Raw genomic sequence first — 24,305 nt, 5'->3', positions numbered from 1 at the left:
CAATTTGGGGGGTCTCTCCCCCCTCCCCCGAGCCAATCCGCAGGCAGGCAGCCCCCAAGCCCCGCCCCCTTTTTCCCACTCTTCATTTCTCAATGAGCCCCCAGCCCACCCTGGCGGACCCCAGGGGAGGGATGCGGTCCCCAAGGGGAGGGATGCTGACCCCCAGATTTAGTGGTGGTGATGGGGAAGTGACACCCAGACCCCGAGCATCCCCAGAGCCCCCATCCCCTGTGCCCCCTTCCCTGGCTCACCGGCTCTGTCGGATGGCTCCGGAGAAACGCAGGCAGAAAAACCCCCTTGGCTCCAGCTCTCGGCCTCCGCCGGTTCTTCCCCTTCTTCCCGGTGCCTCCTCGGCAGCTCCCTCCGCGCCGCAGGGATGCTCGACCCGTTGGCGTCAGGCCCTCGCCGCCAGCCAGGCCCCAGCGAGCCCGAGCCCACGGCGGGCACGGGGCAGGCAGCGAACTCCCATTTCCTGCCTCCGATCTGCCCACGATGAATCACTGCAGTTTTACCTCCCCGGCTCTCTCCGTCTCTTGGAAGCAGCAGCAGCAGCGCTCGGGCTCTTCGGGAGACGCGGCTGCATTGGATTCCTTTCCCCCTCTCCTGTTTCCTCTCCTCTCCTGCTGCGTGCCCAGCCAGAAGTGATTCTAACCCCACCACGCACACGCGTGGTCGCTGCTCGCCACCCCCTGCCCTGATGCTCAGACCCTTTTCACCCCGGTTGCTGAATTCCCATGGGAGTTGTGCTCACCACGGTCTGCTCGCGCTGGGAATAAAGAGGGATGGCTCTGACCTCACTGCAGAGCCTCAGGTGCCCAAAATCCTCCAGCTGCCGGAGGGCAAAGCTGTTCCCAGCCTCAGGGGTGTGCTTGGCTCCTGGAAAGGGAAAGCAACAGTCTGGGGAGGAGAGGGGGTCACCCCAAAATCCCCTTCCTGCTCCCTGAGGATGCAATAAGGCTCCAAAGAGCAGTGCTCCAACCTTGGGCTGCCGCCAGCTCCGGCTGCTTGGAGATGCTGTGAGATGCCCCAGCAGAACCCGTGGAGAAACAGCGGAAAAATGGAACACGGAGGACAGATGGGGCTGAGGAATAACATATCGGAGCCCAGGCTGGCCAGGAAGCGGAGATGGAGCAGAGCCCCACCGGCAACGCTGCCATGGGATGATGATTTTCCTGTTCAATCCCACTTGCAGCTCTCAGGAGACAAGGATTGGTCCTTGGGATTAAACACAACCAGAGCCACAGCTCTTGTTTTGGCTCAGTGCACGGAAACCACTTAATTAGCAATTAAAACCCCAACCAAAGAGTTTGGGGGTGATCAAGGGAGCCAATGGCTGTTTTCAGCACAGGGCTCTAATTCAAGGTGCCAAGCAGCAGAACTGAGCCACAGCCACGGGTGGAACATCAGTGTTTTCCACCCATGGGGTGGTCGGTGTGGGAATGTTGGGATGAGGGATGTCACACTGCCCTACAGCTGGGACAGGGCTCAGTGTCCCTGTAAATACCTGTCCATGAGTGAAGCACTTGCTCAAACTTGGTTCCCTTAAGTGTCAAACCCCCCTGCTGTTTGGGTACAAGTAGCCCTTAGAAAGAGCCATGAACTAATGCTTCCAATTGCTTTGCTTCCCTGTGGCTCACTCTTTGATCAGGGCTTTCACTCTCCCAGTTTCCATAACTGTTGTTTTTGTTAACCCCCCCATGTCTGCACCCTTGCTATGGGGCTGGCAACAACTGAGGCCGTTTCTGACACTGTTTTCTCCCTGTTGGTCAAGGCAGCACACAGGGACAGCAACTAAAAAGAATAAACTCAATAGGGTTGTTCTCTCTTTTTGCATTTGATTTTTAGAGGTACTGCCGCTCCTCTCAGCATGGAACATGCAAAGCTCTGTCCCAAAGCACGGTGAATGAAACTGCCAGGTCCCATTGGAATCACCAGTGCACAAGGAGAAGGTAGTGAGTGCTCTGACTGCAGGTGCTGCTCTGTTGAGCAGGGGATGATTTCAGCTGGTCCTTTTCTCCCCCACAGGCAGATGGGGGGCAGAGGGAGAAGAGAAGCAGTAAGAGGTTCAAACAGAGCTTTCTACTTGCTCACCTTTGCCTCCAGAGAAACCAGGGAAGAGATGGGTCACAAGGCAGTTGAGCTACAGTGCTCAGGCTAAAGCAGCCCCACTCTTTGACGCTGGCAAAGTGCATTTAACAAAGATTTGCCTCTGCAGCAATCCATGCTGATGGTAATTCCCTCCTCTCTGCAGTTCCAGGAGGAGGAAGCTGTGGCGAGGAAGAGAAAGGACACACAGAGCAGGCCTGGAATCTAGTTTCATTTTATTTTAGCAAACCGCATGTTCTTCAGTTATCAACATCTCTACATTAGCAATTGTATAGCTCTCCCACTGTTCTTTAAAAAAGGGTAAACAAGAGGTGACCAAACTCAGGCTCTTCATCTCTTAAAAACATCGGAAAGTTGGATTTCAAGAAGACTTTTACGTGTTTTGGTTTGAAGGTAACAGATGTGACGTGGAAACACTAATTCAAATCACCCGCCTAACTGAGAACTACCCCTTCTGGAGCCCCTCTGGCATCAGTGGATGCTGCAGGAGGTGATTACTGAAGCTCTGACTCACCATCAAACAAACCCTGCTGGTCTGGAGGAGCCAATCGTGCCCCCTCCTCAGCCTGCCCCCCTACCAGCCGAGCAGAAAGCAGCACCTCCAGGACTCAGTGCAAGTGCTGTATATACACTGCTTCTTCACAGAAGCGATAAGGACCTCGTAATGCAGGGGATCTAGGGAGGACTCTCTTGCCCTTGTACCTTCTCTTTAAGAATCACATTCCCCCAGTCATCCTGGTCCTGCTGGCTAAAGATATAAAGATCTTCTTTGAAGAACATTTAAAAGCCAACCCTCCCCCCTCCCTCCCCAGCGCCCAACCCAGAGGAACACCAGAAGATGTACAGGTTGTATATGCCCTAGAAGAAGTCCTACCATTATTGCAGAAACGACAGATGACTTGTTCCAGGGGAGGGGCAGGCACGAGGCCCGGCACTGAGCTCTAACAACTCCTCGGGTAGCTTTGATTTAAGTTGCAGCTTTTTTCCCCCCCCATCATTCAAGAAAACAAAAATAATAAAACCCCATTAAAAGAAGTGTTGAAGCATCAGAACTAAAATACAAACGCATGTTCGACTTAGAAAACAAGACTGTGGATTCGACCATGGCATTCCCTGACACTCCAAAGGTTTTACTTTTTTGCCCGGAGAGATTTCCTCATGGTGGATTTGCCCTTGGCAGAGGGTTTCACCTCCTTCCTCCCACTGGCTGCTGGTTTCTTAGAGGAGCTGCCACCAGAGGGTTTCTTGATGGCTGAGGCTGCTGGTTTGGCTTTCTTAGCAGGGGTTTTAACCTTGGGGGGGGGCTTTGCTTTGCCCCGGCTGGCGGCGGGGGTTTTCCTTGGTTTGGGTTTGGACTCTCTTCGCTTCATCGGAGGGGCCCTGCTCCGTGATTTTGGGGGTGGCCTCTTCTGCATCCTGTCAGAGAGAGACAGCACAAGAGCTCAGTGGAGTCACAAATGGTACCCAGAGCAGAGCTGCTGTCGTCAATCTGCATCTTGGCATCCTCCGCCTTTACCACGGGTGTTGCTTTATGCAGCAGTACATTTCATTAGCTAAACCCCAAAGAGCAACAACTCCTCTGGCAGATCTTGCCATGCTCAGCACTTCTCAGTGCCCACAGTGCTCTGCCAGAGAGGTTTCCACCTCCTTCGTTAGGGATATGAACATGCAAATAACGACGATGAATCAAAGCCAATTGTCAGAACAGTTCAGAGACCTGACCACTCTCCTCTCTAAATGGAGTTGTGTTACTTAACCAACAACACTTATGTTAAATCCACATTCTAAGGAAGGCTGGCTTTGTACAGGACTGCAATAATACTACTGTAGGGAAAACATTTCCTAAGGAAACAATAAATACAGAAAGTCCCCTGTGAAATGTCACAGTTCTGTGAAGCACAAAAACTGACTTCAGAACACTAAAGGCAATACAAAGGATAAATACAGGCTCTCCTCTCATCTGGAGGAAAAAAGAGGTAAGCTTCAAACTATGGGATAGGGGAGACCAGTATCTCTGGAGCAAAGCATTATCAGAAACTTCTTCCAACACCTCTGAGCAACAGCCCCGTGGATAAATAACCACACTAAGATTCACCTGTATCATCTGAACAAGCCCATTCCTCTCTCATGTGGCCATACCTCTTCTTTGGTGGCGGCTCTTCCTCCTCAGACTCTTCCTCTTCAGAGTCTTCTTCCTCAGATTCCTCCTCTTCTTCCTCATCAGATTCCTCAGAGTCCTCATCCTGTTGCTTCTCTGGGTAGAGCACATCTGGGCTACAAGAGGATTCATGTCAGAGTGTGACTTGCTATTAAGGATAAGACTCCAGCGAGCCTTTGGTAACCCTGGCAGAGACTTTTCCAATCACTATGTTGCCATTTGGCTCTCTGTGGGACACTAAATCACCATCCCTGGGCTCCACGTGGCCCAGCACAATATCCACTCCCAGCAGAAGAAAGGCTGTTTTAGTCTCACAATAGCTGATCTAGGTCATCTTCCCTCCTCCCACTTCTTCTCCACGTCAGCATTAAAAAACAGCTGGGTCCTACTCATTGTGAGCATCCTTGCATTAACACCACCACGCTACCTGCTCACGTGAACTTGTTTTAGCACAGCAACACTTAAATAGCCTCCATCCTGCAATAAAATCACCATGACAGAAGATTTGAGAAGACTGAACCCAATACCTTTAACTGCCCTTAAAAGCTTCCCTTGCTTTCTTGCTAGCTTTATGTTCACTCACAGTCAGACATTCAAGTAATGGCATTATCTAGAGTATGGGTGATATGTAGGGACAGGCCAAGGGGAATGGCTTGAACCTGCCCGAGGGGAGACTGAGCTGAGCTCTTAGGCAGAAGCTCTTCCCTGTGAGGGTGCTGAGGCGCTGGCACAGGGTGCCCAGAGAAGCTGTGGCTGCCCCATCCCTGGCAGTGCTCAAGGCCAGGTTGGACACAGGGGCTTGGAGCAAGCTGCTCCAGTGGAAGGGGTCCCTGCCTGTGGCAGGGGTTGGAACTGGATGAGCTTTAAGGTCTCTTCCAACTCAAACCACTCTGGGATTCTGTGAATGCTGCAGTTCATCAGTTATTAAACCCTCCACAAATTATTAAATTATTATTATTATTAAACCCTGTGAACAGGTCAGCTGATGAACCCCTGCAGTGCTACCTGGCTAACCTCCTCACCACTTGTCGTGAGGACTGTTTAACAGCCAAGTGCTTTACCTAGGATAATAAGGGAAGCAAAGCTGAAAGGTTCCACTGAAGCCCTTTCCAGAGATTTGCTCCATCCAGCCATTCTTCTCACATTTCTGCAGGGTTCTCTTCAGTAGATGCACTGTGAAAATAAAATCAAATAAAAAACTCAGAGGAAGGTTGTTACTATCTTTACCCACTTGTCTGACCTTACTGCTCCCTGCAGAGCCATCTGAAATCAGAGCTGGAGTCAGGATGAAGTCTCCTTTGCTAGGATACCTGCAGAGCACTTAGAAAGTGTGGCTTTAAAGTCTCCAAAGGATGAAGTCAGGAACAGCGCATGGTTTTGATGTCCCCATCAAAGGATGCTCCTATCCTAAATGCAATCAGTAGTGGCATGGAACTACTGCTGTTCAAATTTAACCCAAATCTCAACTTTCTACAGCCTGTTCTCCAAAGTGCTTTTTAAAGACTTGTGTCTTTACCCTGGTTTTACCTTCCTTGTATCCCTAAATGTCAAATGTGATGCATCTTTCCCCAGTCTGTGTTTTTGTTTTGCGTTTTAAAGGGAAAATACCTGGTCTAGACCTAGGACAAATGCACTTTTTATTCCAGCCTTCTGTTCCATGTGCACTGTGTAAGAATTGTAACCAAAGCTGTGCAAGTACAGAGGATCTTTGGCAAAGGGCTGAAGTTGTTTGTTAGTTCAAAACCATTTGCAGCTTCAGTCAGAGGGACCATTTTCATATTTAGCTCCCTCCAGACCAAGGCTGCCCTCAAGCACCTTCCAAAGAGGTTCACTTGAGAAATGGAAAAATACAAAGCAACACAGTGGCTGAACTGTCACCTGGATCTGTGGGGACAATTAATGCAAAGGTATTTGCTCCAACTGCTTATTCCACACTACTGAAACAGGCTTTTATCAAGCACTGACATTTCAGAGCAAGAGAATCCTTCGGGACAAGGCCATACTTACACCAGACTGCTTCTGCTGAAACACTGTACTTTGAATGGCACTGGAAGAGCCTGCACAGCTAATGGAGTTGATCCTATCCATGAAGTCACTACTGTTGCAACATTTGGATCCTCATAGTTCAAGAACTCTTTAAAAATCCACGCTTTCATCAAACAGGAGCAACGCAAAGCCTAAGGCTGGTTTTATTCTTTGTATCAAAGATAAATAGCAGCACAAAGTTAAACAGCACTTGACTCCAGTCAACTCCAGTTCTGAGGTATAAAAGGAGGAGTGCAGAGCACTGGCTCTGCAGTGTGCACCCGCCTGCTTTTACATCTCACCAGATCTTCCTCTGGTTGCTCTTAAAACAGAGCAGAGATCATCAAAATTCCTTTTATGTAACAGAAAGGGAAAGAAAACAACAGATTGCAAGCTGAAATTTCTTTATGTGACTTGCAAGGCTGACAAGCACTAGAGGCTACCTGAGCATAGGCCTCTGAAGACCAGGGAGAATTCCAATGCTCCTGAAAATAAATCATGCAAGGGCTTAGGATGCCTGGAAACTCTTCTCCCTGCCCCAAGATTAAGAAGTCACACTTGACATCAGTCTCTAATTGGCAGAAGGCCTCAGGCAGCTTCTTTAGCCCACGCTGCTGTGAGGGAACCTGCGCCCTCTTGGCATCAGTAAGCCCCGTTTCAAGCTGATGTGCTGCTGCTGTGCTTCAGCTCCAGGTGAAGTGTGGGATCAGCAGCCTCCCACCAGGCCCATGTCCTAACAAATGGCACCAGAACCATGACACCACAGCAACAAACTCATCTACCTCTAGGTTTGACTCTAGTGAAGACTGCTGCAAGCTCATCCTGCTTCAAGTGACCTCCAGCACTGGTTAATAAACTGCAGTGGGGCTCAGGCCAAATAATGCACACAAACCATTAAAACATCTGCTTTAAAGCGTCTGTTAGTATTGCTTCTGCTAACGCAAAAGCCAAAACAGACATTAGAGTCATTCCTGAGAACAAAGACATGCCAAATCTCTTTCCAAATACAACAGGATTGTTTCTCTCCTCACTTGCTTGACCTTTTAAAAATCAGAGCCAAAGAATGACCTCAAGCAAATCCATGAGAGGGGTGCCTGCGAATGTTTTAAAAGTTAGACTGTGCAACTTCTCTAACTAAAAAGCAACTGGGAACTGCATTTATGCCAAGCTGTAGCCTTTCAAAATAGAGACAGACAGATGAAATCAACTTGGTGATTTAAGAACAACAAAAGTACTTGAATACTATTCCCCTTTCCTGGGAACGTGCTACAGACAAGAGAAACATGTATTATGTCTCAAACTAGCCTTTGTCAGGCTTGAAAGGAGCTGATGGGAATTAAAACCACTGAGCATCTCTGCAGCACAAAGAGCTGAGCAGCTGTCAGTTCCCCAGCAAGCTCAATGGAATACTTTAAAGGTGCTGTGCAGACACATCTGCAGCTGCAGGACTCTTTCAGCATGCAAAAGAGAAGCACCACACAGACTGGTACTTTACCCTGGAGGTTGGAGTTGGTCCCTGGGTGGTTTTCCAGGATATACTTCTTGAGGGCTGTGGTGGAGCAGGTCTTCGGTTCGTTCATGGCCGCAATAGCAGACAGGATGGCGTCTTCCATCAGAGTCCCACCCAGCAGGGGCTTCTCCCCTGATTTCTTCAGCTATTTTCCAAGGAGGAAGAGAAAAGCATCAAGACAAAATTCTCCCAAACCAGGTCAGGACAAGCTCCTCTGCACCAGGTGGGTCGGCGCTCCTGCATCAGCACAGATATGTTTTACATTAAACACGGCACGGGGAACGCTGCTCTCCCAGCTTTAACTGGGAGGACAGGCCTAGTCAAGTGGCCTGGAGGGCTTATCATCAGTAACATATTGTCCCAGTCCCCAAATACACTGCAAGGATGTGGCAATCTAAGGGCCTGTCACTTAGGGAAGGAAATAAATCAGCTCTTCTTCCATCCCCCAGACCAAATGTACCCAAGAGACTTCTGTGGAACATCCACAAGAACAAAGCGTTGCAGGCATCTGGGGTACCTACTGCACCCACAGTAAGAGATGGAAAGGAAAGCTTACCCCACCATCTCCCCTACTGTGCTAATGAGTCAGAACCGAAGCAGCGTGAGGAACACGCTAAGCAAGGAAGGCAGGGGGGGCTGCTCCAGAAATGTGGGCCCAGAGGAGAATAAGAGTCCTACTGCTTCATAGTTGGACAACTCCTGAACATGACAGGCTGCTAAAGAAAGGTGTACCCAATGAAACTGGGGGGGAAGAGGGGGTGTTAACTTATATCCAAGGCTTGTGGTCAGTATAGTCAACAAAACAAGGTGAACTCTGGCTCTGACCTGGAATGTCCCAGACGCTCCCTTCCCTGTGATCTGCTCTAACTGGCCCTTCTCTACAGCTCTCTGGAGGGCATTCTTCAACAGCTGGGGTCTGAAATACAGGAAGATAAAGCTTTACTGACACACACACAGACTGACAGCTTCAAAAACAAACAGATAAACAAGGCTTTATAAAGAGTGTGAGCAGAGCAGTACTTCCGAGTGGTATCTGCCTGCCTACAGGCATTTTAAATAGAGATCTGTCAGCAAGTGAGTGCTGATTACATGAGAAAAACAATGTACGTTCGTGGAAACTGAACTGCAACGTTTCCTTGGTGTCACTGCATCCAGAAACAGACAAGCTCCACTTGGGAGGAGTTAATCGTTTTGAAAAGCATATTTGGAGTCGGTGGGCAATGAGTCAGCTCACAGACAACAAGGAACTGAGTACAGGGCCCCTGCAAGAGGTGGCACACATGGCTTTCCCAGATTTGCTTCCTCCCCAAGCTTTGATCCATTTCACATAAGCAAGCTTAATGCTTACTGTAAGCACATGCCAGCTAAGGCATCCAGAACCAAGAGGGACAAGATCCCAAGGAGAGGCTTCACATCCCCACAGCTAAAGAGAGCTCGTTTTGATTAAGGGTGGAGGTGCACAGTCAACGCTGATGTTGGCATCAGGAACAAAGATTGGGTGTGGAGGGATGCAGGAAAAGGCACAGCTTTTCCTCAAGTTTTCCTGCAGGCTCTACAAGGCAGAGCACCACCTGCCTGCTGCAACGCTGAACTGGATCACTGGGAAGCAAGGCAAAGCCAGAGGAAGGCTGTATTTCACTGCTCCTCTGCAGCTCTGCTTACAACAGCATACTCCTGCACCTACCTTATATCTACTTTGAGTTTGGGGTAATACTGAGACACGTATTTCTTGATGAGGCTGTAAGAAGCTTCCTTCGGCTCACAAAGGCGGGTGAAAGCCAGTGGCAGGATATCTTCCAGCTTCACTTGTTGCTCTGCAGCCGAAGTAGAAGTGCTTTTCTGAAATACACACACTTTACTCATCAGTGGGGCCTAAAAGTCTGGGGTATCTGAAGCAGCAATGCACAGGGGGGAAGTGCTCCTGACACTGGACACAGATCTGCAAAGTCAAGTTCTGTAAGGCAACTCTTTAACAATTTAAAAAGTTTAGGTAAAACCAAGCAAATTTGGCTGGAATTTTCATAGGAGTCTCTGGACAGTTTTGCAAATAGAAATTGCTCAGTATTTAACAACATCTGTATTTTTACATCAGTTTCCTTCCTCTTTCTACACACACTTTCCTCTGCTGCCCTTCTGACATGAGTGAAAATCTTACACACTGCCATGAAATTTAAACCACACCAAAGGCTTTTTACATCTGCCCAAAAATGACTACCTTAAACAGGAGTGGGTTTTTAGATGACAGAATGAAATCCTGATTGAAGCCAACTTTTCCTTCTGAATTTTCCTCCCTCCCTTTATTACTGTGAGGAGGGCATGAGCAGGAAAAAATAAAGTCTGCTGTTTATACAGAAAAGACAGTGGGAAAATGTGCTGAAGTTTAATGGTTTTGATGCTGAACAGCAGCTTTGCAAACAGTCAAAGGGGTGAGGGTGCTGCTCACCAGACAGCTGCTAGCTGCATTCACCAACAAAACCAAGCTGTGTTTTGCTGCAACACAGAGAAAGTAACTAGGAACAAAGACACTGATATGCTGCAGACAATAAAAGTGATGTGCTGGCAGTTATCAGGTGTCTTGCTCAAACTTCTTGTGGAGCCAGTGAGCTCTATTTAAAAAGTTACACTGCAATTGGTTTTCTCCTGTTCCACAGTACCAAGCAGGTCACTGTTACCCTCGGCTTTAGGGCTTTTGGTCTCCCCAGAAGTGAAAAGATACATTACAATACTCTCTGGGTTCATCCCTCTAAGCTGCAAGGGGATCAGCTATTCTGGCTAAGTGTTTTGTAACCACAGTGTTAGAAACTTACTTCATACACCCAGTGTAGCAGAGAGTGGAGAACAGTGGAGCTGGACTAATTGTGAGGACTAGGCTCAACCAACCCCCTCCCATATCACATAGTACTACCTCAGAGCAGTATACACCCAACATTAGCAGCTTTCTTCCAGAAGCCTTAGGACGTTGTCTTCTTCCTCCCTCTGCACTCACAGCTCATGGAAAAATGTTCACCTGACAGTCCTCAAGACTGAAGTCTTCCATTTATCCATGCAACAGATAGAACAGACAGCAGTAGCATAAAGCTCTCTTACAATACCTGAGAGGCATCTCTCTCTACCAGGTAAAGACAGAAGAGGAGCTTCCTGGTTATTCAGTTTTCTGCCTCTGAACCAAAGCCTAGGGGTTTAATGTAAACATTTTAAAACTAAGATTTTGTTTATTCTACTTGGTTTAATTTCTAAAACTAACTTTCTGGTTCTGATTTTATGAACAGGTTTTTTAATTACCATACTTGGGGAGGAAAAGTACAGCAAGAAGAATAATGTCTGGGTTGGGGTTAAGCTGCCTTTGGTAAGATACATGTGTTTCAGTGCAAGATTTTTCAGGGTATTGTTTAAAATGATCCATCTTACCTTTCTGTCTCTGGATTTTGGAACAGATTTTCCTGCACTAGCCACCACCACAAAGCTGCCAGAAGCTCCCTTTCCTTTTACCTAGTTTGAAAGAAAGTCCATTTCAGTCTTTAGCAAAGTAACTCAGAATAACAACCTGAAAGAGACTCACTGACACCATTACACAGATTTTGACTTCACTGCCACCCCGGTGATGGGCTGTTATGGCAGACGCCTGTTTGAACCCACTGAAACTTTAATAAGATCAGAAACTACAGCCAGACATTAACAAGGTACCATGACATCCTAACAGACAGCACAAGCATAAATGAGAGCTAAATGTGCTGCTGCAGAAGTGACAGTGCTGGACTGAGTTTGAAGACAAAGGCTGCTGCAATGCTGTATGACACAACACCAAGAAACGGTCATACATTGCACAAAAGACAACTGGGCAAAGTGTCTGACTGACAGAGCAACGGTGAAATCCCATCGGTATCTAACAAAGTGAAGAAACAGGTTGATTAACCTTCATGAGGAAGAAAAGACCTACTAGCAGAGTTTAAGAACCCTGTATGTAATTCAGTAACACCACCTCCAGTGCTGCTCCACAAAGCAACTCTTACCTGTCTAATGATTCCTCTCTCCAGCTCCCTTTTCAAGGCTTGCTTTAGCAGATAGCCTCTCCTCTCCAGCTCCAGGGAAGGGTATTTATGGATGATGTATTTGCGTATTGCAACAACGGATGCACCACTCTTTTGAAAGCATGCCTGAAACGGAAGCAGAACATTAGCAGAAACCACCTGCACTGGAATGATCTTGCTGTGGGACTGGAGAACAGCAGTTGAACTGATGCACACAGGCCAGCACACTAACACAGAATTCCAGGCTGGCCTTTTCCTCATAATGCCTCAAGAGGATAAAATATAACTAACAAAATACTTAAGCTAAAGAGCAGACAACACAACAGCAGCACAGCAAGTGCATGTCAACCACTCCTCTGCTCTGCAGCACTTACATGTAATGGCTTAAACACTAAACGGTACTACAAAATACAGCCACCTTTTGGCAAACCACTGCTGCACAACTGGCAAGTTGGTGCACTAACGTCAGAGTTATTAAGTCAGAACAAGTCAACAATTCTGTGTTTTTAAGAAGATGGAGGCTTGACATTAGCAAACCAGCAAAAAGTCTAAGCTGAAGATCACATTTTGAAGATAGAGCAGCTGGAAAGGCTGTCCTACAGTTAAAGTGGGTAGAATCCAGGCCAGCTCTGAAGGCAACACGTGTGAACCAAGCCTCAAGGGGAGAGCAGCAACACAACTACAACAGCACAGGGCTCTTCTTACAAGCATGAGGGACACAATAGACCCATCCCAACACCACTCTGGAATGCTAGTGTACAGTTTCTCCATCTGCCTTGAATTAGAACAAGTTAATGCTGAATAAATCACGTATCAAATAGATGGCTTAATCAAGGTAAATCAAGTTAAGTGTGGCTAGAAGGCACACCAAATTAAATGATGACAGCAATCAAGCAGATTATGTCATCCACCCTGTTTCTAATAATGTAATGATGGAGGAAACAAATTCTAAACAAAGAAATACTCTACAGGGCCTCTCATCATCATCATGGACTCACATTTCAGCTCCACGGGCTTCCAAGCAGAAGCACACGTGTCTCATAGTGTTTCCTGCTGACAGCCAGCACTATCATCTGTACCAGCAGCAAGCTGAAATGTGAATTTTAGGCACACAAATTATTCTGCTTTGCAACAGATGAACAAAAGAAACATTTGTCTCCTGCTTACCCTGATGGCCTCAGTTAAAATAGCATCCATTTTGGGACGTGAGGTGGCAGCCATCTGAGTCTGTTTCTGTGCTCTAGCTAGCTGGCTAGCAGAAAGAGTAGCCCAGGCAGGAATGGTCTTCTTCACCTTCTTCTCCTTCTCCTTTGACTGATCCTTCTCACTTTGGAGGAATAAAAATCAATAGTAAGACAAGAGACACTGTAAAACAAGCCAACAGCAGCACAACAACTCCACAACATCTGACACTGAAAAGAATTTAAAGGAGATTTTGGTGTTTCTACTAGAAAAAAAAGACCCTGTCTGGATATTCGGTCTCACATATGTTCTAGAACAGCAGGCACACTCTACTGGTAGCTTCTTCCTGAGAAATACAAGCACTTTTTTAAGGGACACATCCTATTTTTCTCATCTCTCCTGTCATCTTTTCCATCTCTAGAACCTAACTTCGTTCAGAACCCTACCCAATTTCCCAAATTCAGCACTAAGCTGAAAGAGCCTTACTCCTTTTTGGTTTCTTCTGAGGGCTTGGTTTCCCCCTTCCCTTCAGTCTCAGGTTCCTTTGGCTGTTCTGCTTCACTGGATGCAGCAGGCAGGGTTTCAGTCTCTTGTTCTTCCCCAGCAGAGGCAGATTCCTCAGAGGTGACTTCTGCATCTAAGGAGACATGAAAATGCATCAAGTTACTGCCAAAAATGAGCCTTTATTCTTCATGAAGGCGGGGGGCCTGGAGGGGGAGGGAGGGGGGAAGAGGTGTGTGTGATAAAAAGCTTAAGAACACACCTCAAAAATTATTTCCCTTCAGACAATTTCTTTTCTCCAGTTTAAACAGATTATCTAAATGTAACTTAAGAAGCAAACAAAACTACTGGGAGGAGCTTCAATAAGGTGCAATCAGCCATCGGATGCCAGAATAACGTCAAAAAACATCATGCAGCTTTTCACAGCGCACTAATTCCCCCGTCTTTCCCTCTTAACTTCAAAGTTATTGTTGCAATCATCACTGGTCAGAGAGGCCTGGGTGGGGAAGAGAGGAGGAAACGGCTTTCCCATAGGCTGAGGTTTATACATTTTTAACTCATAAATGTGCAAACCACGTATCTCTACCCGAAAGGTAGACAGATACATACAAGCAGCTGTGTTTGTACCCACCTTGTTTTCAACACTGCTGTTCCTGCACCACACACTGTGGCACCTGAAGGATTTCTAACTGTTCAATCCATTTTTCCAGACTTGGCAAAGCTTTAGATTGCACACGCACTGACAGAAGCACTTGTCTATCAGCAGGATCAAATCCAACCAGGAATCAACTTCCCAAGCAAATAAACTGGCATATTTAGCTGAGAACAGGACTTGGCTGCCTACTAGATAAGGGGCATATAAACTGCCTTTACCCACTTTTTGGATAAATAACTGTCCACCATCACTGCTCTGCACAGGTTCTCTTGTCTCTGAGAATGAGCTTAATACCCTCACCATGCTGCTGTGCATAGTTTTCCCCATGGAGGCATCATGCATTTAAAATCCACAGTGTATTAAGGTAGTTTGGTATGTAACTGATTTATTTGTGACAGCAAAGAGGACAAAGTCAGTGAAACTGAGTGCAGTACTGAAATGACACATCCTGAGAAACTGAGGTGAAGCTGCTAAGACCACACACGTTAATATCAGACTAGACTCTATGACACGTTGTGGTAAAATCGTCTTGTTTAGGAATAAACTCCTAAATACATTGTTCTTCCATTCCTTAACTCCACCTTTCCATCTCAAGCCACCTTCCTGACACTACTGAGACTTCACAAATGTTACCTTTACTCTAAAGAATGTGCAAATTTAAAAGGGCCTTCATTTATCCACATTTTCATGTCTGGAGTGTCAGAACTTTGCTACAGGGGATGAAGGACAAAATGAACAGGTCAGACTGAAAAGTGGCTACAAAACACAACTTCCCAATAATCCAGGAGAAGCCTGTAGAAAGGAGCTAAGCATTGGGAATATTTTAGTCTTGGCAGGAGGGTTTTCAGCAATGTTAGAGCACAAGCTTATGTTTGGATATACATTAACAATCTGCTGTAGATTTATCACTGTACCTGCTTTGACCTCTTCACCTTCAGCAGGTTTGCTTTTGGGAGGGGTTTCTCGGGGAGAAGAATTCACGGAGCGGCGGATGGGCATTGTGTCGTCTTCAGCCTTCTATGGAAAGCATAAGAAAATCAGGATAGATACTGTAAAGAATCAGAAAGGTTTAGAAATGGAATTAAAGTAAATCAAAGCAGCGTATGTAGAGATATTCTGGTTACATTTGGATTTTTCAGCATTTTAAAAGACCCTCAAACCAGCATACTTGGAAAGGAGAGTTTCCCACTTTACAGTTACAAAAGAAATCATTTATTTTCAATTCCACATTAAAGGAGATTTGAGGATCTTGCTAAACACAACATCTCAGGGAAAGCAGGGAAGGGGAAGGAGAGTGCCTGCAGGGGTTAGTAGACTCCCAATTGAGTTGCCTATGAGCAGGGGAGAAAGAGCACTGAGTAACCTTCAGCAGGACTGGAAGTCAAGGACTGATCCAAGGGCAAGCTTGGAGAATGGGCCAGCCCCTACCTCACTTAACTTGTCCGTGTGGATGAGCTGAGCTCCCGTTAAGAGTGGAAGCGCCTTATGATGCACGGGTTCAGCTTCAGACAGATCAGTCGCCATTTAAATAAATTTCTAGCCCCCAGTGCAGGTAACACTGTAGAGCCCCAGGTTTTAACCCCAAGGACCTTTTCCTAATGGTTTTCACAGTGCAGTGAGGAGTCAACCTGAAGTACAGAAAAGATGTGGTGTGAAAATTAACAAAACAAAACCATCTACGTCCATGTATCTAACAAAGTAAAGATTAAAAAGAAAAGAAGAGTAAATGACTTACAGCTTATGACTAACACAACTGACAATCAACACTTGCATTCAACAAAGAGGCTAAAACATGTACGCAGACTTGAGAGCTATGGATGTAGCAGAAATGGTAAAGGTGTAAAGCCAGACTTGCAGCCTGCTCCATAAAAACAGATCTGAAAGAATAAAAAGGCTCTTTGAATGAACAGAAAGCATTAATGAAAAGCACACATTGCACTGCGCCTGAAGTGAGGCATGGAGGAAACAAGTCATTGACTGTGGGTAAAAGCAGGAGCTGACATCTTGATCCAGCTTCTAACAGCCTAAGGAATTAAACCGTTACATTTGTTAGGAAAATACACACACTGGGACCCAAACCATGCCCTTCCCAAACTAAACCCATGCAGTTCAGAGAAATGGAGGAGCCTTCAAAGAAAACAACCATCAAACCAGCAGTCTCAGACCTTCTAAAGTAAAACTTAAGCTTTACAAAACCCTCCTCCAAACACACGCACGTCATGGGTATAGAATGGGTTAAGCTTAGTCTAACCCTCACCAAGTCTCATCCCTTACTACCATTTACATTTCTATAGACTTTCTTACCTGTTGACCATGGGACTGCATCAGTTTCTCCCAAGGAGGGGTTCTCAGAACCCCTTTAAAAACCTGAGAAGCAAAGCTTCTCTGGCAAACCAGGCTGGACCTGTTCTCTCCTGTTCCTCCAGGCTGCACTCCCCTTCCTTACAGAGAAACCAGATGCTCCCAGTTTCTAGCTATTCTGGATGTTTTCTTTTGCTCACATGAGAAGGAAGGCACTTAACATAAATTTTCACCTTTAATAGGTATCTCCCTAGTGGGTCTTCCTCTTAAATGAGACCTGACATCACTCCTGTCACTGTTTTCAAGATGATTTTCACCAGTTTCAGCACTTCAAACTGCATTCTCCCCTGCCCCATGTACCACATCAATACCATCTCAACCACTCTACATTCTGGCCCCAAAACACAGTCCTCTTATTACTCAGCAGTGGGGGCTTCCAATCCAGAGGGATTCTCTTTACCTCAGTTACTTTCTCAGGAAAACCAAATACCAGTTCATTTGAGTATTAAAACTTCCATTAAAACTCCAAGCTGTGAGTCACTTCCATTCAGAAACCAGTGCCAGTGAAAGAGGAGCAAAAGGGGAATGTGTGGTAAGATATGATGGTTTACAAGGACTGGTGATAACAGAATCCCAGCCTGGTTTGGGTTGGAAAGGACCTTAAAGCTCCTCCAGTTCCAACCCCTGCCACAGGCAGGGACCCCTTCCACTGGAGCAGCTTGCTCCAAGCCCCTGTGTCCAACCTGGCCTTGAGCACTGCCAGGGATGGGGCAGCCACAGCTTCTCTGGGCACCCTGTGCCAGCGCCTCAGCACCCTCACAGGGAAGAGCTTCTGCCTAAGAGCTCAGCTCAGTCTCCCCTCGGGCAGGTTCAAGCCATTCCCCTTGGCCTGTCCCTACAGGCCCTTGTCCCAAGCCCCTCTCCAGCTTTCCTGCAGCCCCTTTAGGCACTGGAGCTGCTCTAAGGTCTCCCCTTCAGGAGCCTTCTCTTCTCCAGGCTGCCCCAGCCCAGCTCTCTCAGCCTGGCTCCAGAGCAGAGCTGCTCCTCGTTACTACAATTGTACGTACAAGATCTTCTCCCCAGACTTGTAAACTATAAACTAAATCCACTGCTGCTGCAGGAGGGTGCAGTGTCACATCAGGTGCACACACCTATGGCACAACAAAGACACTTTCAGCCTGATGGCAGGAGGACTAAACACATTGCTAGGCAGCCTTTCTGCAGGAGGTGCTCCAGAAGACATTTCCCTAGCTGGCCATCTTCAAACCACAGTGCTTGTGGCAGCTAAAGGTACCTCAATCTGCTCCTGCAATGTCTACAACTTCTCCGGTGTGACTGAACAGTCATTCTGAAGAACGACAGGGCGCCAGTCCTGTGTCTCAACAGCAGCAGAGGCAGATGAGTGTAACAGCAACAATGGTTTCTTCCGAGACAAAACAAAAACCCCCAACACACTACATGCCAAAACCATGCTAAATGAGATGAGTGAAGCTTTCTCATGGAATTTCAGGATGGGAAGAAAGAATGCTAATAGCCAATGAGAACATGCAAACTACAGCCCAGCCTTTCTGAAGCCTATTTTAAGGGCTCCTCCTCACTCAAGTGCAGAAAGTGAGAGGAAAAAAGAGTTTTCACCAGCTCAATCCCAAATGTGTTTCCTACCAAGCACAGCCTGAAGCCCTTTAAAAAATGCCAGCATTTTGAAGTGAGTCCTAAAACAACCAATTACAGATCCATCCTCCAGGAAATCAGCTGGGGGCTACACAGACACATTCCCTGGGAATACTAACACACACATCCAAGCATGCACTGTGGCTGACCTGGGCCTGGAGTTTATTTGTTTAAAACTCTGCGACCTGTGTGTCACATACATGAAAACACAGTGCTCCCAACTCTGACTCCAAATTCCCCATGTTCTAAAAGACATATCCTTTGTTTAGCTCTCAGTATAAACCACTCAAGTGTTGCTGCTCTCAAGAGCAAATGTAACACAGCACAATTCCTCACCCATGCACAAAGCCATCACCCAGCAGAAACTTCCAGCAGTGACCCAAACAGGAGCTTGTTGATTCCCTCCATGTTCCCCATGTGGATCATTCGCTCAACTGGCTAAGGGAACCAAAGGGGCAGGAGGATCATCTCCTGTTGGCTTCAAAGTAATGGGATTCTCAAACAGCAGTCACAAGCGCTACCTTGTGAAAGCATCACTGCTCTTGCTCAGCCTGTTTCTTCCCACAAAGGGATCAAAAGTAGTTTTCTGGACAGGGTGTGAAATATCAACCATAAATAGGCCTGAATTTAGTTTTTCAGAAAGATAAAGCAAAAGACTAGACAGTTTTATAACAGTGATGCAGGAAAACTCTCATATCCCCTCCAAATAAAATGGTAGATTGAATGGAAAAATCAAGTCGCCCAAACCAGCTGTTACCCGGACACCCTATTTCATGTGAAAGATAACCAAGACATCTTTAAATGTGTACCACAGACTGCAAGCATCACTGTTAGCAATACACAACTGGAAAGTGATGCCACCTTCTGCATTTACACCTATGTCAAGCAAATATTGTGCTTGGAAAAGAGGACAAGGACATCAGTTGAGGCTGTGGGTTTTCAAGGTGCTTCTTGGGAACTGTCACATACACTCACATCTGATGGACTGTCAGGATAAAAATAATCACATCAGCAGTGAACCAAACATTGGGATACCAACCTTCCAAAAGTTACTTCAAAGTACAGGCAGTAACTCCCCACATAGCTACTCACACTCATTTTCCTATAGGCCATTTGAACTCAACATTACCCAGCCATCATGAACTAGTCACTCCAAACTAGTCATTCCAAAGTGAATCTAGCAAGGAGCTGATAAGCAGCAAAACTCCTACACTTTCAGGATTTCTAGATGAGCAGGAATGGTTGGGAGTGCCCAGTCTCTGAGCTCAGAGTGGCCACTGAAGGCAGCTGCAGTCAAATGTACAGGTAGGTTTCCACAAGCTATTACAAAAAATGACAGCAATTTCCTCCTGAGCTATCAGCACATCCTTAGGGGATAAAAAAAGGGAGGCTTCAGGTGAGACACATGCATTATAGATAATATAGAAGAGTGGAGTCCCCCTACCAATATAACAGACACAAGAACATAAGACTTGAGGCATAGTTTGGCTGACTTCAAGAATTTCTGCTGCCCGTAAGATTTTCCAGCTCTTCTCAGACCTCATTCTCACTTGAGGGAAAACATTTCAGGATAACCCCAGGTCTCCAACATGGCAAGGCACCCAACAGGCTGGCAGAAACACCAAGGTGCAAGGACTCAGGGTAGGGTGCACAGGCCGAGAGGACTGAAAACAAATATGCAATGGAAAAATGAGAAAGCAAATCCCATCGTGTGCCGTTGGGGGTGTCCCCTTACTGTCACACGACACGTACGCTGGTGATTGATGTGCTCTAGACATGACTTGGTATATGGAACATGACGCAGGTCTAGAAACTGGGTCAAAAAGGGCTGGAAAAGTTTTTGTGTTCTTGCAGATGTGAAGCCAGGGTGTCAATGGGTACACACCCAACAACCTTACAAACAAGAACAACAGTTTAGTACCAAAAAAGCTTAAAAAGCAAAGTAACTGGGTTTCAAAACCAGGCTATTCATTATTGTACAGTTATCTACTATTACATAGCACTGTCCTGAGCAGAAGAGCATTTAAATACTCCTCAGAAGCTGCAGAAAAAAGCCAAACAAACCAGGAAATGTTGATATTTTTGCAAATAGAAACCAAACATATCAAAATATCACGTTCTGAATTGCAAGCAGGCCAACTTCTCCAAGGCTTCTGGCCCCTGAAATCCTCAAAGTGCTTCCCTAAAAATCCAGCTGAGATAGAAGATACCTTTCTTGAACCCTCAGTATCTATATCCTCACAGAATGCATCATCCAGGAACACCTTTGATACAAACCTGTTTTATACAGAATGTATCTGTTAGAAGCTCTCAGCTGATTGCTGTCACATCCCGTTGACAAAGGTGCTCCAGCACTGCCTGACTTCCCTTTGGCTTCTGCATTTCAGTGAGCTGCCTGTGCTCTGGATGAAGTCAGACTAGTTGTATTTAGTCATTTAAATGTGCAGAGGAATAAGATACCTTACTGAAGACACAATATGAGTTAGTCCCCACTTCTAATCCTTATTTGGCAGCCTGATCGGAAATTCCCTCCCGTTTCACATCTGGCATTCCCATCACTTTTGCTGCCATTCAACAAGTCTGGGGCTCTGTCCGGATCCTTATGGCAAACCTGTCGCATTGACTTCCTGGGAGGTGTTGTGGTTAAGCTGACTTTTAAGCTACACAGGCTGTACTTGCAGCTCTCTTGTGAGATCTGTTACAGGCTATGGGAGCCCCACACTGCTACAGGCATTACAAACCATCTTGTTTCAATTAAAGGTCCAATACAAAGATCCGATCGCTCATCATTTGCCAGGCAAGAAATACTTTGGCTTGACTAGTGTTACAAGTTTCTATTTCCATCCACTCCTTCCCTATACAGCATTAAGAAAGAGAATAAATCCCAAGTATATTTGGGAAGCACAATGAAAATCTTTCACGCTTCCAGTATCCAAATGCACATGATCCTACACACGCAGACCCAAAGGAGAGTTTTTCTAAGCTGAAAGACACATCCTCATTTCAGAGTAGCACTGAATTTGGATCTCTGACTCCAAACACCACAAATGCAGTCTGACTTACACTTTGCCTATCCCATTGGATTTCAAAGCAAAGGAAAACTCAAACACTGCCCTTCTGCACACAGAGATGCTGCTTCTACTGCAGGGGAAAGCACTCTGCCACAGTGAGATTGATGCTCTGCCTCCCCACCTGGGACTGAGCTCAGTGCCTCATCTCTGATGGGGTGTAACAGCAGCAAATCAAAGTCAGATCCATCTCAACAGCTGTTTATTAAAACAGAAGTAACAACCCCTGCCTCATCTCCACTATTCTTCTCTACCAGCTCAATATGCAGTCCACTATTAGTTTCAGATTCTTTCTGCATCAGTCACTGACCTACACAGAAGACAGTAACAGCAGATGACTTCCGTGGCCTGGATTATCTTCCACTGAGGAGCTTTCCTCAATGTCCCCAAGCCAAAGCCAGGCCCTGTGCAGCTTAAATTATGCACCAACTACCTAAAAACTCACAAAAACTTCAGCTAAGGGATTAATACAAAGCAGAATTTCTGCTTACACTGCTGTCTAAACATAATCCTCCTCTGCACTGATGCTCAGGATTGTGACAGTGACATCACGCTCTGTGGGACAACAGTTTTTGGCTAGTATGGTCCTTGATCCAGACTCTCCATGTGGTGCCACTGACACAAGCAGCTAAGGAATGAAACAGAGTGCACAGGGTTCAGCTTTAACTCTAGAACAAGTTTAGGTCACCAATTTAAAACTACTCCAACATGAAAATCCACTGCTGGGAATCTTATTGTCTTGGATGAAATATGAAATATCTTAATTCTAGGACCCATTATGAATTCTGACAAACCACTGACACCTGAATGAAAATGTAGGCCACTAACATTACATACCAGAGTACAAACCTTTGATAGACCACATCCCCCTTGCTTAGATGGATTAAATATAAAACCACTAGAAAAACCCTCCTTCCAAAGTGTTACCTATGCAGCCATCACTTCTTATTCTGTAGTACAAACCCATACATTTTAAAAGCTGTGACTTCCTTGCAATCTATACAGAATTACTCACACCTCCCATTAGAGTCTATCAACGTAAAATTTATTCCCTCTCTTACAGCAGTTAAAATTCTCAGAGAACCCTGGGTCACTTGTAACACACCACTGACAAAAAGAGTCACACATCAGCTTCTGTGGAAAAGGAAAACACAGCAGAAAAAGATATTCTGAAGGAAAGCAAACAAGTCAAACAGCTTCTACGTGAGGACAGGGTGTGACATGTTGAGAAGTTCATGAATTAGAAGGCACACACAGGTAAAGGGGAGAAAGGCTGCAAAAAGCCCGATGTTGACAAGACATATCCATCAAGTTCTTTGCCCAGAACAGAAATCACATGGGGATTTCTTCCCCACCCCCAACCAAGAGGGGAAAATCCAAGGATTTCCCACTCTGCCCACCAACCTTTTCAAGTCCCTCCTGATGAAGATAAATGCTCTCCTGCCCAGTCCATCAGAACACCTCCACTCGCAAACCAAACAAAAGAAGACACTCACCAGTGATTACAGCCCAACACACACCACACAAAGGAGCTTATCAGTGTGACATTGTTTACAAACAGGAGTACTTCAGAACCTTTCCCGCCGCAGTACAACAGCTATTTGTTTGCCAAGGATTGCCGGCCAACTGTCTTAAAGATGCTAAAATTACTATTTACAGTAAACCCAAACAAACAAAGCCACATGGGTGGAAATCAGAGTGCAATTATTACTCCAAGGGCCCGAGATAAGGACTGAAAAATAACTCAGCAGTCAAGCTAGACTCCCATTAGAAAGGAGAAAACACCCCAATAACCCCACGTTATCCAACTTTTCCTCCCCTGTAGCACAGTCTGAGAATTCCCCCAGGATTTACAGACACCAGTGACAGTGAAAACAGAATCCAGGCAGGAAGGACTTGAGCTGGAGCTGTTCTCATCACAGTAAGCTTTGGTCTAACAAGGGTTACACCACTTTACATCAGCTGCTCCTTCCCTCCCCATTTTCCGAGTGTTTAGCTAAAAAACCAAGCCCAGAACAGCAGGGGAGCTCATGAACCCAGAATGGAAACCCCTCCATTCCAGACTGGAATCTAATATCCTTCTCCATGGAAAGGCATGTGCCATAAGGGGAAGAGGGTAATCAACATTCTTCAACAAAGCTGTGACCACCACAGGGGCTCAGAGAGGAGCCCCAGAAAGGCCTCGTAGGCTCACGCTTCGGCCTGCATGCACCTCTAACCGCACCGGGGGGCATGAGGAGCGGCTTTCCGGCAGCAGAGCCGCACTGACACCCCGGGCAGAGGCTCTGCTCCAGCGGCAGCGCCTATGCGGCCTCTGACGAGGTGTGCTCAGGCAGGAACCAAAAGGCGGGAAGCGGCCCGCAGGAGCAAAGGCCCTTCCTAAGTTTATACACAGCGACTATTGCCCGTGCCGCACCCCCGCCAGTCCCCTCCGCCGCTGACCTTCCCTCCCCCGCCGGTGTGCACCGGTGCCAGCAGGCCGGGAGGGCCGGCTTGAGACCCGCAGCTCCTTTGTGAGAGCCACCGAGGCCCGCACCAAGGCCCGGGGCCGCCGCCTCAGGCCTGGCCGGGGCCGAGGAGCGTGTGTGTGTAAAGGGATGAGCAGGCCGCGCTCACCGTAACAGCATTCACCATACGCACAGAGTATCGCGACCCGTCACGACAGAACTCCCCCCACGAGGCCTGTCAGGGAGGAGGCGCGGCGCTGACAGGAGTTCCCGAGGCCTCGCCAGGCCGCCCCCGCACCTCACACGCACGACCCCGCGGCCTACCGGGCCCGGACCGCCCCGGCTCCCGGCGCAGCGCCGGCGGTGGGGACTCACCAGCGGACACAAAGCGGCCCCTCTAATGGCGGCAGGGAACCGACGGGGGGGGTCGAAGAGGGGGGGACGGGGCAAAGGGGCGAGGGCGGGGCCGCGGAGGGGGGGTGTGGCTGGCGCTCGCGCCGGGAGGCGGGGCGAGGCTGCCCCGTCAGCCAATGGGAGACCTCGGGCATTTTTCGAACGTCGCCCCCCGCCCCCTCGCCTCCACGTCGCGGAGGGAAGGGGGGAGCGTGTGTGTGCGTGCGTGTGTACGTAAGCACGTACGTGCGTGCCCCCGG

At 47.1% G+C, this 24,305-nt stretch overlaps 1 protein-coding gene across 6 annotated transcripts; it reads right to left on the bottom strand.

Moving 5' to 3' along the window:
- Window positions 1–2,304: 2,304 nt before the first annotated feature.
- On the bottom strand, window positions 2,305–24,099 carry HP1BP3 (heterochromatin protein 1 binding protein 3). 6 transcript variants are annotated; one of them, XM_061379591.1, is made up of 13 exons: window positions 24,028–24,099; window positions 15,594–15,793; window positions 15,080–15,182; window positions 13,496–13,646; window positions 12,995–13,154; window positions 11,810–11,953; window positions 11,208–11,288; window positions 9,484–9,638; window positions 8,625–8,715; window positions 7,785–7,944; window positions 5,326–5,437; window positions 4,246–4,380; window positions 2,305–3,522 (listed from the first exon to the last, which is right to left on the bottom strand). In XM_061379591.1, exons 2-13 carry the CDS (start codon window positions 15,687–15,689, stop codon window positions 3,237–3,239), a joined length of 1,674 nt encoding a protein of 557 aa, XP_061235575.1. In that variant the 5' UTR covers window positions 15,690–15,793; window positions 24,028–24,099; the 3' UTR covers window positions 2,305–3,236. The 6 variants fall into 6 exon arrangements, with proteins under 6 accessions (XP_061235575.1, XP_061235576.1, XP_061235574.1 ...); XM_061379592.1 differs by lacking the exon at window positions 24,028–24,099 and adding an exon at window positions 15,901–16,554 and having other exon boundaries at window positions 15,080–15,179; XM_061379590.1 differs by lacking the exon at window positions 24,028–24,099 and adding an exon at window positions 15,901–16,552.
- Window positions 24,100–24,305: the final 206 nt, after the last annotated feature.

The sequence above is a fragment of the Neopsephotus bourkii genome, unplaced genomic scaffold, assembly GCF_033783945.1.
Source record: "Neopsephotus bourkii isolate Nb327-2 ecotype Australia unplaced genomic scaffold, CSIRO-AGI_Nbou_v1 NB_1778, whole genome shotgun sequence".
Lineage (NCBI taxonomy): Eukaryota > Metazoa > Chordata > Aves > Psittaciformes > Psittacidae > Neopsephotus > Neopsephotus bourkii.
The sequence above is the reverse complement of the archived record's forward strand: the minus strand, read 5'-3'. Positions and strand labels throughout refer to the sequence as shown.

What these genes read in the sequence shown, in the direction of transcription:
- HP1BP3 (XM_061379591.1), bottom strand. Translation starts at nt 15,689, where the DNA reads ATGGCGACTGATCTGTCTGAAGCTGAACCCGTGCATCATAAGGCGCTT. An exon ending in GAGCGTCTGGGACATTCCAG is followed by an intron (nt 7,945 to 8,624) that starts GTCAGAGCCAGA and finishes CTTGGAAAATAG; the next exon opens with CTGAAGAAATCAGGGGAGAA. An exon ending in GACCAACTCCAACCTCCAGG is followed by an intron (nt 5,438 to 7,784) that starts GTAAAGTACCAG and finishes TTATTTTCACAG; the next exon opens with TGCATCTACTGAAGAGAACC.